Source organism: Anopheles funestus, chromosome 2RL, assembly GCF_943734845.2.
Source record: "Anopheles funestus chromosome 2RL, idAnoFuneDA-416_04, whole genome shotgun sequence".
NCBI classification, from domain to species: domain Eukaryota; kingdom Metazoa; phylum Arthropoda; class Insecta; order Diptera; family Culicidae; genus Anopheles; species Anopheles funestus.
The window spans coordinates 51,563,950-51,579,074 of NC_064598.1; the positions used below are offsets into that span (position 1 = coordinate 51,563,950).

General features: G+C 38.5%; 1 protein-coding gene across 15 annotated transcripts in view; it reads right to left on the reverse strand.

Moving 5' to 3' along the window:
- LOC125762279 (complexin) overlaps nucleotides 1-15,125 on the reverse strand; it is a 169,384-nt gene that overhangs the window by 13,867 nt on the left and 140,392 nt on the right. For all 15 annotated transcript variants that reach the window (XM_049424181.1, XM_049424180.1, XM_049424170.1 and 12 more), the window contains one exon: nucleotides 784-916. In XM_049424181.1, the coding sequence (XP_049280138.1) occupies nucleotides 784-916 (133 nt within the window). The remainder of the gene's footprint in view (nucleotides 1-783; nucleotides 917-15,125) is intronic.

Here is a 15,125-nt window from a genome sequence, read left to right on the forward strand (position 1 = left end):
CATTCATACGGTGCTCAACATTAATATTTACTTAGACTAATGCCATATCCTTTGAACCCATGGTGAATGGGCTTGAAAACTACAATAGCTATAACAGCAATATTTTGTGACCTGTAAAGTGATCTTTACTCTACCTGTAAATTTGTAAGAATGTATTCGTTTAATATGAAAATGATTCAATGATACAAAAAATAAAATGAAACCAAAAGGAAGAGAAATAACAACATTAAAAACAAAAAAAAACAAACAAAACAAACAAAAAGATACGAAAACAAATTATATTTTATTACAAAACAACAATTATACATAATATAGCTGATAGGTAAAATATTCGATTCCAACGGTGGAAAGGCAAATCGTACTATTGTCATTATTTATTCATCTGTTGAGGTAAATTATTTGTGCCTTTTCCGTGAGTTGTTTTGTTGTTTAAAGGTATTTAATCCGTCTTTTGCCGTCTCCAAACAACAACCATAGAAAAATTTCCATTGTATATATATATAGGTGTGTATGTGTGTTAGAGAAAGGAAGAATTTTTTTGGATCTTGTTGTTGTGGGAAACGCGGGAACACTACAATTTGCAAAAAACAAAAATTTCCTCACTCAATCAAATGCAAATATCCGCTTTAGTAAATGCACTGGCGAATGTTTCGACTCAGTTGGGTAAAGTGTGTTGCTAGTGTTCTTTTGTTTCCCACCCACTTTTTTCCCCTTTGTTTGCCCCACCCTACTTCCAGCAGGCAAAGCGACCGAACAGGGTACGCACACGTCCACAATACTTACTCGTGAAGTCGTCTAGATCCTCCTGTTCCGCCTCAGCCGCAAGCTCTTCGGGCGTTTTCTTCTTCCGCATCAGCGGATTCGGTTCCTCCTGGGGTGCCTGTTCAACAATTTCCTCCTTTTTCTTTATGTTATACTGCAATGAGAATGAACGTGAGAACGTACAAGTGTGTGGTTAGAGGACGCGTTTCTAGTGGGAAGTGGGACCAGATTGGTCAATTAGGATGATTGCTGTAAATCATTGTGCATCAGCTTTGCTTTTCGGTCGATTACTACCGACATAATGCTAACCGTCACACTAAGGTTCCTCGCCCATATTGAGAAAGCGAGGCGATCGTTCATGCTTTTCAAAAATTTCCATGCCCACCCAAAAAGAAATGAAGAAAAAAAAAACGAGAAACAGATTTTTGTCCACCACATTGAAGGTACTTAGCGTAAATAGATTTCTTTCTGACTGCAAACGTTCCTGTTACCGTCATTACCATCATCATAATCATCATTACTAGCGTTGTTGCCCACGTGCGTCCTACAAATGTCGTCTGCAATCACCATTATCCTCGCCATCACCGAAGCCGAGGAATATGATCGTTAACGTAAATTCTACCATCCGTTTAGTAAGATTCACACAATTTTGCACGGACACACCGCAAAACGTATTGCATGCTTTTCGAATTGCGTTTCTGTGTGGGTTTTTTTTGCCCAATTCCTTTTGCCCGGTGACTTCGATTGATGCTTCTGGTGGCAAACCAGAAGTGACCACAAAAGTAGACACAATTGCCAGGTGGAATTTAAGTGTTCGGGGGAACACAATGAAAATGGCACGGAAAGGCACGACTAACATCTACTGCCCAACGAACCTTGCAATGATGTTGATTGGGAGACAAAATTCGCCACCATTTTCCGCGCTAATTCGAGGCGTCGAAAAGCGATTAGACCACCGAACTGTGTGCTTCTTTTGCCCCATTCCAAAAAGGCTGATGGGCACGTTACGTAATCACGTGCCAAAAGCACTTTGTCGGCACATTAGCGACGTCATTGCTTCTCGCAAACTATTGGACGCCATTTCACGTCCGATCGAGAAGGATGGATGAACGATAAATTGAACGATCTTTTCCCTTTTCTTTAGCACATACATATTGGGTGCACAAATAAGTTATGAACATATTTTAACTGAAATATGATGATAAAGACTTTCTTAGTGCGTATTCTATGGATAGTCTATTAAAAACATCTATAGGTACTCCAAGTTTTTAGATCAAAATATATTTTAAGTCCTAGAAAAAATGTGACAATTTGTGATTCCACGGACTAAAATAAAAATATATTCCAACAAGACCCTTGCTGGTGATATAAAGTTATTCGTTTCTAGTCTTATATTTGGTCATTTTTTTTATACTGGATTTGATAATGTTTTCGGCTGACTACTATAAAGCAACTCTTAATATATGACGTCTTTGCGATCCCGCCATATGCAGATTTTCGATTTTTTGTGAGGGAATATTATTTTTTGGTATGACAGAGCTATTTCACTATTTTCTTGGCACAACCGACAGCAGTATAATATTTTTTATTTATTTCTTTACTTATTTATTAATTTTTTTTTTTTGCTGAAAACGTTATATGTTTTTGATCGAAAAAATATGCAATCTCCTACCTAATAATGCAATTTTTTTAACAGATGTTCAACCCATCAATACGGTATCAACTTTTGTAACCGCACTTACATATACACCTAACACGATTACGTTATAAATCGACCGTTTAATCGTGTGACATTTTTTTAAGCAATTCTCACGCGTGGGAAAAAGTTTTCCCTTATTTGTAAACCAGCGATGAGTGTTGACAGCAGAGGGGTTGAAGTTAATCGGAAAAGTTCACCCAACGATTACGATATCGTTTTGATCCCTTGCCATTTTGATGTGGCGCGTGAGTAATGAGTAGGATCAATGTGTGTGTGTGTTATGTATCTATGTGGTTAAGAAGGAAACCTGGGATATATGTTTATTTTGATTTCATTTCTGTTCAGCATTATATTTACGGTGCAGCATCAATCACTTCCTTCTTTGCATCGCAATCGGTTGGGCTTTTGCACGTAATGAGGAAAAAAAAGAGTTTGAAGCCGTAAAAGCACATGGGAGGTTTTAATTAAACTTTGGTACCTGCATCGGTGGCATCAAATACACCCGCTGAGGAAGCAATATAAAATGCACCTGAGCTGTAATTGACTGCTTCACTTCAATCAAAGCGGGTTTCGTAGCGTATTAACGTTTGAGCTTGGGAATAGCGCGTAATCGTTGCTCGTATTAATTTGAATCTACTGAAGCTGAACGCACACGCCAGGTGAATCAGAAGCTCAATTGATATTTATATCCTTGCGCTTTTTCTCTTTATTTACATGCATTTCATTACCACCAGGTAAATAAATGAGAAACCAATACGTCGACTATCCCCATTTAAACAATATCTCTTGACTATATTCGCTCCGATGGTTCGCTTTCCAGAAGCATACAGAAGAGAATGGTATAAATGGAAGATTAATTTCACCAACCATTTTTAACGATTTTAAACGATGCAAAAGCAGTTAAATTAATGGATCTACAAGCGAATGCTGGTATTGTACCATGCTGCAGTGGGGATTTATTATTAATGATTACTGCATACGAATGTTACAAGAATGAACAATTTTCATTAAATGATTGTGTCAGCTTACTCATTACCTACTTTACGTGAAAGTATATATTGCTAACGGTACGGAACGGCATGGATGCAAATACCCAGGAAAGCAAATCAGTGGCTAGAATTGTGACTCTTCGTTGCACAAACATAAATGAATGCGCTAGTCCTGCCGATAAGACACGAGTAATCCATCTTGTTGGTCGTATGCATGGCACAGTGCACGACGATAGGAATATAACATATTTCACAAAACGTCTGCCAGTGTTGACGTGGCCGCTGATAAGCTCGGTACTATGTGCTGTGACAAAATTGTTTCCTTTGTACTGCCTCGCACCGAACCCAAGCCGAACCCTAGCCCAGGATGGTTTTAATTACACATCCTTCATAATTAAATTAGACTCACGCGAATGCTTGACACTGTCACGTATGCGTGCGGGCAAGCAACACCGGTACGATGGCATCGTGTGCGCTATGCTAGATAAGACAAACAGCAGAAGCGATCACATGCTGAAGCTGAACGTGGCCGAAGAACGATCCCGCGCACCCGGTAAGGGTTTCTGCATCCGGATTCAATGTTGTTCTTGATTGTGTCGGACAGCGCTAAGACAAACATGAGCTTCATGCATGGAAGCGGATTTTGCCTTGGAAATGAACGTTTGCCCGTTGTAGTGCGGCGTGTGGTCGCTGCCTCGTGTAATTTGTAGCTCCAAAAACGTTCTGTCGCGCAGCCTAATGAACATGTTAGCATCGTTAAGAGACGTATTAGATTGATTATGAAGAGTTGCAATTTATCTGGTGGTAAATGAAAACGAGAACATTATATTGAATCTTGGCGACGTTCACACCAATGTTCCCTGAAACACGTTTGTAGCCGATTTTGTATAATTTATTGCAATGCAATAAGCATTTTGAACGACAAATATTTTAAATCAAATTACAATGTATTCTTAATCAAAGTGTATCTCGGGGGACTGTTTGTATATATTAGTTATATTTAAAATCTCTGATTCAATTGAAATATTTTGATATTCCATTTTCACAAATGGAAATGGCTGCCTGTTCCTTCAGGCAGCTTTCCATAGCTGTCATTTACGATAAAGCGTGAATTGTCGATCCGGATCAAATTGTACAAATGGCAGAGTTGCAACTCACGGTTTTGATGAATGTACTGCTCATCAAACACTGGTGAAGAGCTTGCAGAAGCGAGATTGTAAAGCAGACATCCTTCAAGGTTGAGGGCTTTCCTTCAATGCGACGGACAATGCTGGCAGAGTGGTTTGATTGCAGAAATCATTAGCGAGCAGACATGCTGTCTTCACGTCTTCCGTCCGTCCGGACCGTTTTAAGGAAGCCTCTCGACTGAAGAGCAGCAGATGTAAATACACTCATCCGTACCCACTCGAGCCAGCCAGCCAGCACACAGTTGAGCTTACCGAAACCGAGCTCCCGTTTCAGGCTTGATACATTATTCATCCTCGCCAAGCGGAACAGGGATTGCTCATGCAAATCCGAGAGCGGTTCCCTTGTGCAAGTACCATACTGGCTGAAGCCAGTTAACCACACGTGACGGATAGTTTCAAGTGGACGGTGGAACCGTTTTCCTCTCATACACATACCACTTTCCTTGCAACATTGTTCGATTACGCATGGTTCACCGGATCGATGGCTTCGGTGTGTTGTTTGAACACTTTTTAAGCTATCCTCGGAAACCATAGTTTCATGGCTGTATGGAGTTACGATCATGTATGCATCGAATAGCTATCGTTCGACTGTAATGGTGCGAAGAGTCGACAGTTTAGCGTGCTTTGTCACACGCTTTTACACTAATCATGTAGATGCATTTAATTGATTTGCAACGATGCAATATTATTGCGATGGTGTCACCTTTCTGTCATGAGTATTGCTTTTAATTAACATTAATGAATTGGTGCCATTCGAAAGTGTCGTTAAAAATAATGAGCCATTATGCGTCGACACAATATAATTACGAGTTTGTTTGATGATACTTTTCATCATTTTTTGTAAGGATTTTATTATAAAAATCTGAATAAGTCAACAAAGTGAAGGAGTCAAACTTCATTAGTGACTCAAAAGCAAGCTTCAGCTTGTATATTACTTTAACATGAATTTTATTACACGCGCGAAATATGTACAAAGTAGGTAAGAACCTTGATATGAAAGATTTTTTCAATTCTGTTTCGTTAACACCATCTATTATGCCAACTGGTCATAGAAATGAATAGAGAAACGATAGAATTGTTCATCTTTTTAAACTAATCCCGTTGGCTTAGCTGCAACGTAAATCGGATTGGACTGGCCTTTTCGTATTTATGTGCACCGTTTCACGCTAGAATGCCGTCGGGTACGGATTTGCAGTTTACATAGCTGTTGACCTGCTAAAAAAGAATACAAATATATGGTAGCAATGATACTTTGCCAGCGCTTGGAAAATTAAATAAATCAATAAAAGCGTTCCAGCGTAATGTTCCTAAAGGCAAATTGGATTAATTATTCCGTACAAACTGGTTCTATGAGTATCAACTAGTAACTGTTGGAATGTAAAGTTATGATCAAACCAACCGTTTGATATTTTATTTAAAAAAACAAAGCTCTTTGTTAAAAATTCAAGCGCAAACAATTGCGCAACAATAATGTACATGCATGTTTGTGCGTCTTAATTGTAAGGTAAACGAATTAAATTGCATACTTTCAGGAGCATTGTGACGTGAGCGTACTTTACATGGCAATTATTGTTGATTTTTATTTCCCATCTTTACAATTTATCTTCTACCTTGCACCTAATCACAATCACAAAACCATGTGAGTGAAAACCCGTTGTTAATCATGATCAACTTTTTCACCTTTAACCACCAACGTGTAGCGGAGATACTGGATATTTTATGACTGGAAGCGTGTATCGTGCCCATGCCACAATTCATTGTTTGCAACGACCTTTTGATCCCACGCATACCGAAAGTTGCCGCCAGTAATGTAATGAATAATGTCGGATAATAAGATTGACCGAAGCGTAAAGCGTACAACGAACAAAGTTTTTGGCGTATTACCGTGATGTGTTGTTTTATGTCGCAGATAAAACTCTTGCGTAATTGAGCTTTTAGCAGAAGTGCTAAGATGCGAGATAGCAGGCTGCATGGGCGAGGTTGTGGCGGCTGACGTGTAGTAGAAAGGTAGATGAAATTAGGCCTATTATTTCTTCCGGATCCCATCAATATAGCTCATCATCATAAAATATATCCCCTGTTGAGATGCGAAGCAAATATATGGACGTTGAAATTTCTTCCCTGTGAAACACCAAGCGTCTCCATCGGCGAATCGTATCAGTTTATAAATCACTAGTCGTCTCCATAATTCGGTGCTTAATAAACCATGTGCCTCCATCGGTATCTTTCGTTAGTGAATTATAATTTATTATTTGCTATGTTGTTATTTTGGTATATAAACAATGTACACAAAAATATAAAAAATATTAATTATTCAAAATAAGTCAAAATCAAAAGGAGAAAGTGTCAACGGACCAAAAACATAACGACACAAACAAACAAGCTATAAAACAAAACACACACAGAATCGTATGTACACAGATTCACGATGCTTGTTGTTGTCGAAGCACCTACCGGAATCAATCTGACTCCGTTAGGGAGTCTCTCATATGAAAGGACTCCCTACTAGAGTCAATTTAATCCCACGCGTAGGCATACACAAAACCGAAACGACAGAGCATTCACCTTCCTCGCATGGCTGTGTTCTCTCAGTTTATGAGAACGTTTTCGTTTTACACCGGAAGCCTCACTGGTTACTGTTGCGGTCGATTTAAGAGAGGGCTTCAGCGCGTAAACTTTCACTTTAAACTTTCACTTTTTGTTATTCACTGAATGAAACAAAAAATTTAAAGCTAACGAAAGTCAAACGAAAGTTTAACGAAACCAAACAATCGCCCAAACTAAGCGGGATCGAATGGAAAGCCTTCATAGCGAAATGAATGAACCAAAACATAAAGTATAAAACAGAACCACAGGTTTACGTACACAAAAAAACGATGGAAAAAAATGAAAACATAAAATAGTGCATACATTTTTGTTTAATACCAGCAGACGAAGAAAGAACCATCCGAAAGAAGAAAAGAAAGCACCAAGCCACTTTAATGGTGGATCCGGACAAGGCAAACGCTGATGAAAATAGACAGCATGAAACAGGGCTATCCTTTATTACTTGGCTTTCCCTGTAGTACAGCTGCACCCAGCATGGTAGAATTGCGCCAGGGCAATAGCATCAAGGAAAAAGGTTTTGTACCGTAGCAGGTAAGTAAAATTAATGTACTTCGACATGCGAATGGCCTGTGAACGTGGTAAAATATTGCAAAGTTAACCTTAAACGATCCCAAAGGGATGTGCACGCGGTGTGAACGGGCTTTTTTTTCTTCATGAATTTACTTCACGAACAGCGTACAAAACCGTAAGAAATTATGGCAAACTTTCAGGGTGTGCGTATGTTTTTTTTTTATTCCGCTGTTTTACTTTAAACCAGATCCCTTGCTTACTATATAGTTAGTAATGAATGTTGTTTGCTGTTGAGGAGTGATTTTAAAGCAGAAAGAAGCATAACAAATTGCACATGGTGGTCTTCGCTTTGTGGTTTGAAACATAATAAGAAAGGAAATAATAGATGATGATAACAATGAATGTTTCCAGTCCTTTTGCTGCACCGTTCACTTTAAAGTAATAAGCATACGGCCAACGTAAAATTAAACAACAAAAAAACTGATGAATAAAAATGTCTCATTATCAGTCAAATCACTCCGAAACGCCATCGGATAGGTACACCGAAAAATGTTCACCCGTTTTAAAAGAACAATGCAAATTATGGACCGGCCCGATATTGCTATCACCAGCAACGGTTAAAGTTTTATAATTTACATCACCCTTTATGGGTTGTGGCCCTTTTACGGTTATTGCTGCGTTATTATCACAACATAAAAGATTCTGCTGCTGTAAAAGGCACATATTTTTCTTATCCACCAAAAATATTCGTTCTCATAACCGGTGTGCCGGGTCTCGTTTTTTGGCCTGTCTGGGAAAGCAGAACTACATATTTAAAACCACCGCGGTGGTTGCAAAGTCACACAAAAATGCTGCAAAGGTGTGGGAAAGGAGTGTAATGCTGCAGAATAATTTATCACCATCTTGCGCTATGAACCCGGCGCCACATTAAGACTTTACTTTTGTCGACTCGAGATACGATACCAAAGCGCAGTCCCGGGCGAAAGCTCGCTGCTAACAACGGACAGTTGCCTGAAAAGCTAGGATCTGATTTTCCTGCCTACTTCGGTGAGACAAATGGTGTTAGGGCTTGGTGCGGCCCTACCACCCGGTAGTGCGAATATGATAAGGCTGAAAAGCCCACGCCGATACCGAATTGCGCTTGATTGCGATAAATTATTCAACGATCCGTGGCGATTTTCGGTGGCGCGGTCGGAAAACGCACGCTTCCGGTGCCGAGGTGTCGAGGTTGTAAATAACGAATCGAAGCATCCAGCGCTGGGGAAAAGATTTTAGGTTTTTGGAAGAAAATGTTGGGCCCAGAATGGGAAATAAGGTTTATTTTTGTTGTGCCGTATAATATTTTCGTTTTGTTGTCGGGCGCGGTTTGTTGGTGTGAATCTCGTGTGTTTTGTCGTGGTATCTACACCTCTATCAATCATGGTTTCGTAGCAAATGCGCAAGCATCACGAATCCCATGAACGTTTCCATCCACAGCCGGTACCGGTCGTAATTTTCAGTTCTACTTTATTTAGGTTCATTTGGTACTTTACTGTCTTTGACTATGGTTTTATTTTATACAAAATGGAAAAATTGATTTCTTTGATTAAACTCGTCCCTGGCCCTGTCGTTTTGGCGTCTCGTCCGGCAATACCCACGGGAAGCATTAGCATAGCATCGTTCGGCCATTAATTCTAATTTTCATACAAAACCACCCTGTCTAAACAAGAAGAACGGGAAAGCATTTCTTCAGCAGGCAAACCATTCCCGATTTTATTCTTCTCAACTTCCTTGTTTATTTGCCGAGTTGAGTCATTAATCACAACGATCTTGTCTTGACCGGTCGTTGTACAGAAAATTTGTGTCCACAGGAAAAAGCAAATAGCACAACAATTGCCATCGAAATAGGGCACACCACACGACAAAATGGAGCAAAGCTTTTGCTGGATGGAAGTACAAAGCAGGACAGCAGGACAGCATTATTATTAGCGCTCGCGGCTAACACATTCGTGGGAAGAGCTTTCCACCGTTTGTTTGTATGCGATGCGCGGCATAAACTTTCAATTGAGCTATCAGAAACCATTTATCTAACATTCATTTTCTATGCTGCGTAAGTGTTTTTTTTTTAGAAACGGCCGGAGTTTCTTTAATGATGGAAACTCTCTAGAGATGGTCAAACTTTTGGGAAAACTAGATAAAATCTTACCGTAAATTAACTCCGGTAGGAATGTTCATCATTTAGTGTTCATGGATTTGTTGGCACATATTTACATATTTTGAAGTGTTTTAAGTGAATCTGTTCTAATACCATTTCGTGATCATCAAATTTCGTTAAATTTCGAGTTTTTCAAACTTAAAAGAACGCATTGCATTTCTAAGAAATCTTGGGTATTTAAGCATAACTTTACATATTTTTATGTTTTACCGTCGCGAAAAGACTTTTTATACAGATGAAATAATCTTAACACCATTGACCTACAGTATAAAACCGATTTAATTATTAGTTTAGGAATTTAAATTTCCTCTCGCAGATATTTTATTTTCACCCTCTTTTCGTTATTTTTTTTTAGTTGGCTAGCTTAATATGTAATTAAAAGTTTAAAACCAACACAAAAAAGTTATGCTTTAAGAAAGATTGTTTAAAGTTTGAATTCAGTAAAAAAACCCAAACAAAAAGCATCGGCCTCGATATTTTTTTTACGCTCGACTGGCAATAAATTTCCATCCCGTTCTCGTTGAAGCCGAGCGACAGAATACTTTGGCGTGTCCTTTCAAGTGTGAAAAGCAAACTCCCAAAAAAAAGTCCCAAACTCTCTGTCTGTCCGTGGAAATATTCTTTTTACGCTTCTTGGTTGCCCTTTGTTACAATCTCTCCTTCGCACGCGGGAAAGCTAAATTATTCTCATTTTAACGCCATCGTCAAAATGCCGGCGTCATGTTCGATTACATCTGATTATTCGCTTCAATTTGCACTTTCATCTGCAGACACTGGGTTCATAATGTTGATGGTGGATTAAGCGAAAAGTTTACGTTTGATAATAGGTTAAAATAAACAAAAAAAAAAGAAAATTGAGTAAAAATTATGCTTCGTGCATGAGTAAGTTATTGATGGTGAGAAAATTCAATATGAAAAATACCGGTACCGACAGAGTATTGGTTTCATTTTACTTTTTCAGTAAACATGTTTATGTTATTTTAGATGAAATAAAAAAAACATTAGTGTAAAATGATCGAGATACGAAAGAAAACAATAAACACAAAATAAATGAACCAGAAATTGATTTTTATCACACATTCAAAAGTAACTCCAACCTTTCAAATCAGAACCTGGCAGGCGGGGACCGAATTTCCTCAACTCTCCCAACTGTAGTTGCAAAAACAAGGAATATAAAACACTCAACAAACAAGTAGCACAAGTCTACAGTGTAGGTGTTTTGGGACAGGTTAACGAAAGGAAACATTTCACCTGCCACTGTTTGTGACTGACGTGTTTGGCTCGAAAGCTCACGAACTCCATTGTGATGCTGTTATGGTGTGGTCGATTTTGAGCGAGAGAAAGAGAGAAAGGGGAGGAAAGAGCGTGAAAAGGATGAGTGGGAAAATTTAATTTACGTACGCATTTTTTATTTTTTATTTCGAGTAAAATATTCTCGAAAACCCCTCTCGTGGAATCCAACACATCTCGTGTAGGAACCTTTCACGTTTCTTATGTTACACCGTTTTATTTTTTATGTGATGAACCACCACAATTTTTTTACAAAACTCGTACACGTTTCTTTCAAGCACAGAAAAAGTCTTCTCAGAGAAGGAAGGTTTTGCTCAAACTCGTACTAGTGATTTGACAGCTTTTTGTGCGTTTAAATTAAGTTAATTCATGTTGAAGGGCGACGGAACCAAAGCATCAAATATTGTTCAACCACCACAGTTTCCAGTCACGGCCGTAGTTAATTTGGGACAAGTTCAATATCGCATTATTGTAGAACTGGATTGCTTTCGTAAGCTGAAATAATATTTATCGTTCCAGGGGGAAGATATTTCATTGTGGTAAACATAATCAGCGATGGGTATTACAACTAACGCCGATAACATCTTTACAGACAAGGAAGATTAAATATGTTTCCAAAAAATCTATCATTAATTCACTTCACGTCCAGGAAGGTTGTTTTTTTCTTCAGAAAATTGCTTTTATCAATTCATTCAATGCATCCCTTACTTCTGGATCGTAAATGCGGGTTAGTTATTTATGACATAAAAACATTTCAATTCCATTTAACGAGACGCTGACCAGAGAGTGATTCGCTGCAATTACGGAACCGCAATGACCCATTTGGGGGAACTTTGGTATTTTCCGTGCAGCTAAACAAGAGTTGCATAGAAACGGATCGCTCTTCACCCGAAAAGCTCTAACGTACTTCAGTTTACAACGCATTCGCCAAAGCGAACGATAGTGAATAGAGCGCAAATTGTATTTTCACACACGATATTGGCAGTTCCGTAGTGGAATGCGTTTTCCTTCGAGTATGCACACCAATTTAGGATAAAATGTGCTGTGTTTGACAGCCATCTTTGGCAGGATACCGACAGCACCAGATAGGCTCTATTGATTTAATTTAGCACTCGCGTTCCAGTGCAAACTCGCGTACGGCGGACGACGAACCAGAGCATGTATGGTAAATTGGTTCATTTTGTAAGCGATCGGTACACGATCTGTTGATTATTTTACGATACGACCTAACCGCCGGGGTTGTATTTTAGCATGTTACACATGAAGAAGATGTGTTTTAGATAGGTTTGCCAATTGAGCTTAATGTTGTTGTCGGGTTGCTTCCAAACATATGTCGACAGTCATTTATTGTATTGCAAGCGAATGTTTAACAGTGATGTGTTTCTAAAACTTTAAAAATAAAATTGGTATTATTTCATGTAAATCTATATTTATGTAAATAAAAAATACAATTTAAAATAAATACTTTTAAGCTGTTATGATAAATTGACGAGGAATAAATCCATTTTTCACCAGAAGTCACATACATGCCCAGAAATTGTATTCACTGAATGTGAATTGTGTTTCAAGTTTTGTTCCTATACAAATGTAATGTACATGCCAAAGCGAGTAAGAGCAAGTAACAAATTGAAAAGCCTACGGAACATTAAAACATTCGTAATCCCCGATAACAGCTTCAACCATTGGGAACGTTGATGCGTAATGCCCGTTAATGCTTGTTATTGATGATTGACATGATTGGTAAAACTTTTGTTGCTTCCATCGCATGTTTTATGGCCGGTTTTCGGTCGATCTATTACAACAACAAGAAAAAACCCCGTCTGCTGATGATGGGATGAAAGAACTTTTATGTTCAATAAAAGGTTACTTTGTAGTGAACAGTGCAGTGTTAAAAATGCACACGTTCGACCGGGTATATTTTTTTATCAATTTGTAATATTTTAAACAATGAAATAATAAACTCAAATATTGCTTAAAATTCTCAAAAGTACCACATTTTATTGCTCTAGGAAGTATGGGATGTATCTATACATCTTAAAAGCAACTCCCAGAGCAAAATAATTAAAACAGTTGATCCCAAATAAGAACAGCGAATGATGAAACCAACCTCTTGTGGATTTATAATAATATAATCAGTAAGCTTTACAGAATTTTTGGGTTGTTTTGATGTTCCCAAGATCGGATTACGAAAATTTAGAACGAATTCCTTTCCCTTGCCCCAATGTGCCTTGCCCCGGCGACAACCAATTTCGGGAAAATCCCATGGAAAACCTTCGTAAGTAATCTGGTACCAACAATTATCAACCTTGTAAGGGTTTCCGCGAATGAAACCCAACGATCCCAAACCATACCCATCCGGTGCGGAATATCTCTCGACACTCCTGTCAAACATTCAAATGAGAATGTGCCTTCTAGCTATGGTTGGTAAATTTATCTCCGTTGTGCCCCCGGGAGGGTTGCACAAATATTTTCCCATATAATCTGCACCTTCTCTTTCTACCACGCAAAACACACACACACGCGTACATACAAGAACCTGCCAGTGGAAGGTCGTGATCGTGGGCAAAAGCTTGAATCTGCTTTCTCGAAACACAAAAAAGTAAAAACGAAGAACAATTCCATCAGAAAGGACCCATTTCGCAAACACTTGCTATTTCTTTCATGCATAGATTTTATTCTTGGTTTCCTGTTTTTTGTTCACCGGCCAGTGTCGTTTTCTGCCGAAATGCGAAGAAACAGTACCGACTTCATCTGGCTGCTCAAGTGAGTGCTAAAAACCTTTTCTAATTTAATTTTAACCCATCCTTATTCGGGACACGGGTGAAAGGGTTTTTGCAACATAGAAATCCTTCAAAATCATTATCATCATCTAAGACCACGGACATTCGGGTTCGCTGCCTGAGGGTTGTTTGTGGTCGGTGGGATCGAGTAATGGTTCGGATGGGTAAAGATTTGTTACGAAAAAGGCTTAACGCAGACATTTGGTTAGTGATGAAGATCGCGAAAGCGTCTCTAATACGAAATGTAGCGTATGCACAAAAAATGGACCGATTTTGATCGGTACAAAAAATATTAATGAAGTTAATTGAATCAAATGAATTTAGCTTGAATCGTTTGTTGAATAAGTCCTCTGGAAAACGCCAGATGGCCGGAAACTTTTGCTTTTCACTCTGAAAATTATTGGAATAGATCTTCCAAAAAAGTGAAGGTCTAAATATTTGAGACATGTTGGTAGAAGACAAAACAGCTCAAGAGTTCGACAATTGATGACCATAACCCCGATAAACACAATTGTACACTGATGTAAAGAAAATTTTCCGTTTCGCTATTAATCAGCCATGTTAGGACTTTCTACGTTTTAAAACATGATGTGCAAATCGTCAATGGTTATCGTCTTGGAGCCTTGGTGTCGAAATTCAATTTATCACCATCAATTTATTATGGTATTGATATTATGAATTTATCAAAATATTTTAAACATCTTATTAATTTCATCTGTCGGACAAAAACTGCTTTACAATACAAAAGATTTTACATTGTTTGTGCATTATAGCCACAAGTGACGAAGTTCTTATCACTGGATTCGCAGGCAGTTGATAGGAACCTTGTTGGCTTGCAGTACGGTTTAATTGTTTCCATCTTTTATGAACGGTGGGGTTACCGTGTGTGCTTTTGAACCGATGGACAGTGTAAACTAATAAGCTTTAACCGATAAATGTCCATCTCTTCTCGCATCGACAGCGGACAGGCACCCTTTATTCCCAATAAGAAGTTGTCCGAAAGGTCACACATTGTGGCTGCTTCATATGTTACGGGGAAATTGAGTTTCTGTTTGTATAGTTCTATAAAGTGCATCCGATTTTCCGTGAAAGTAAATATTTGTTTGT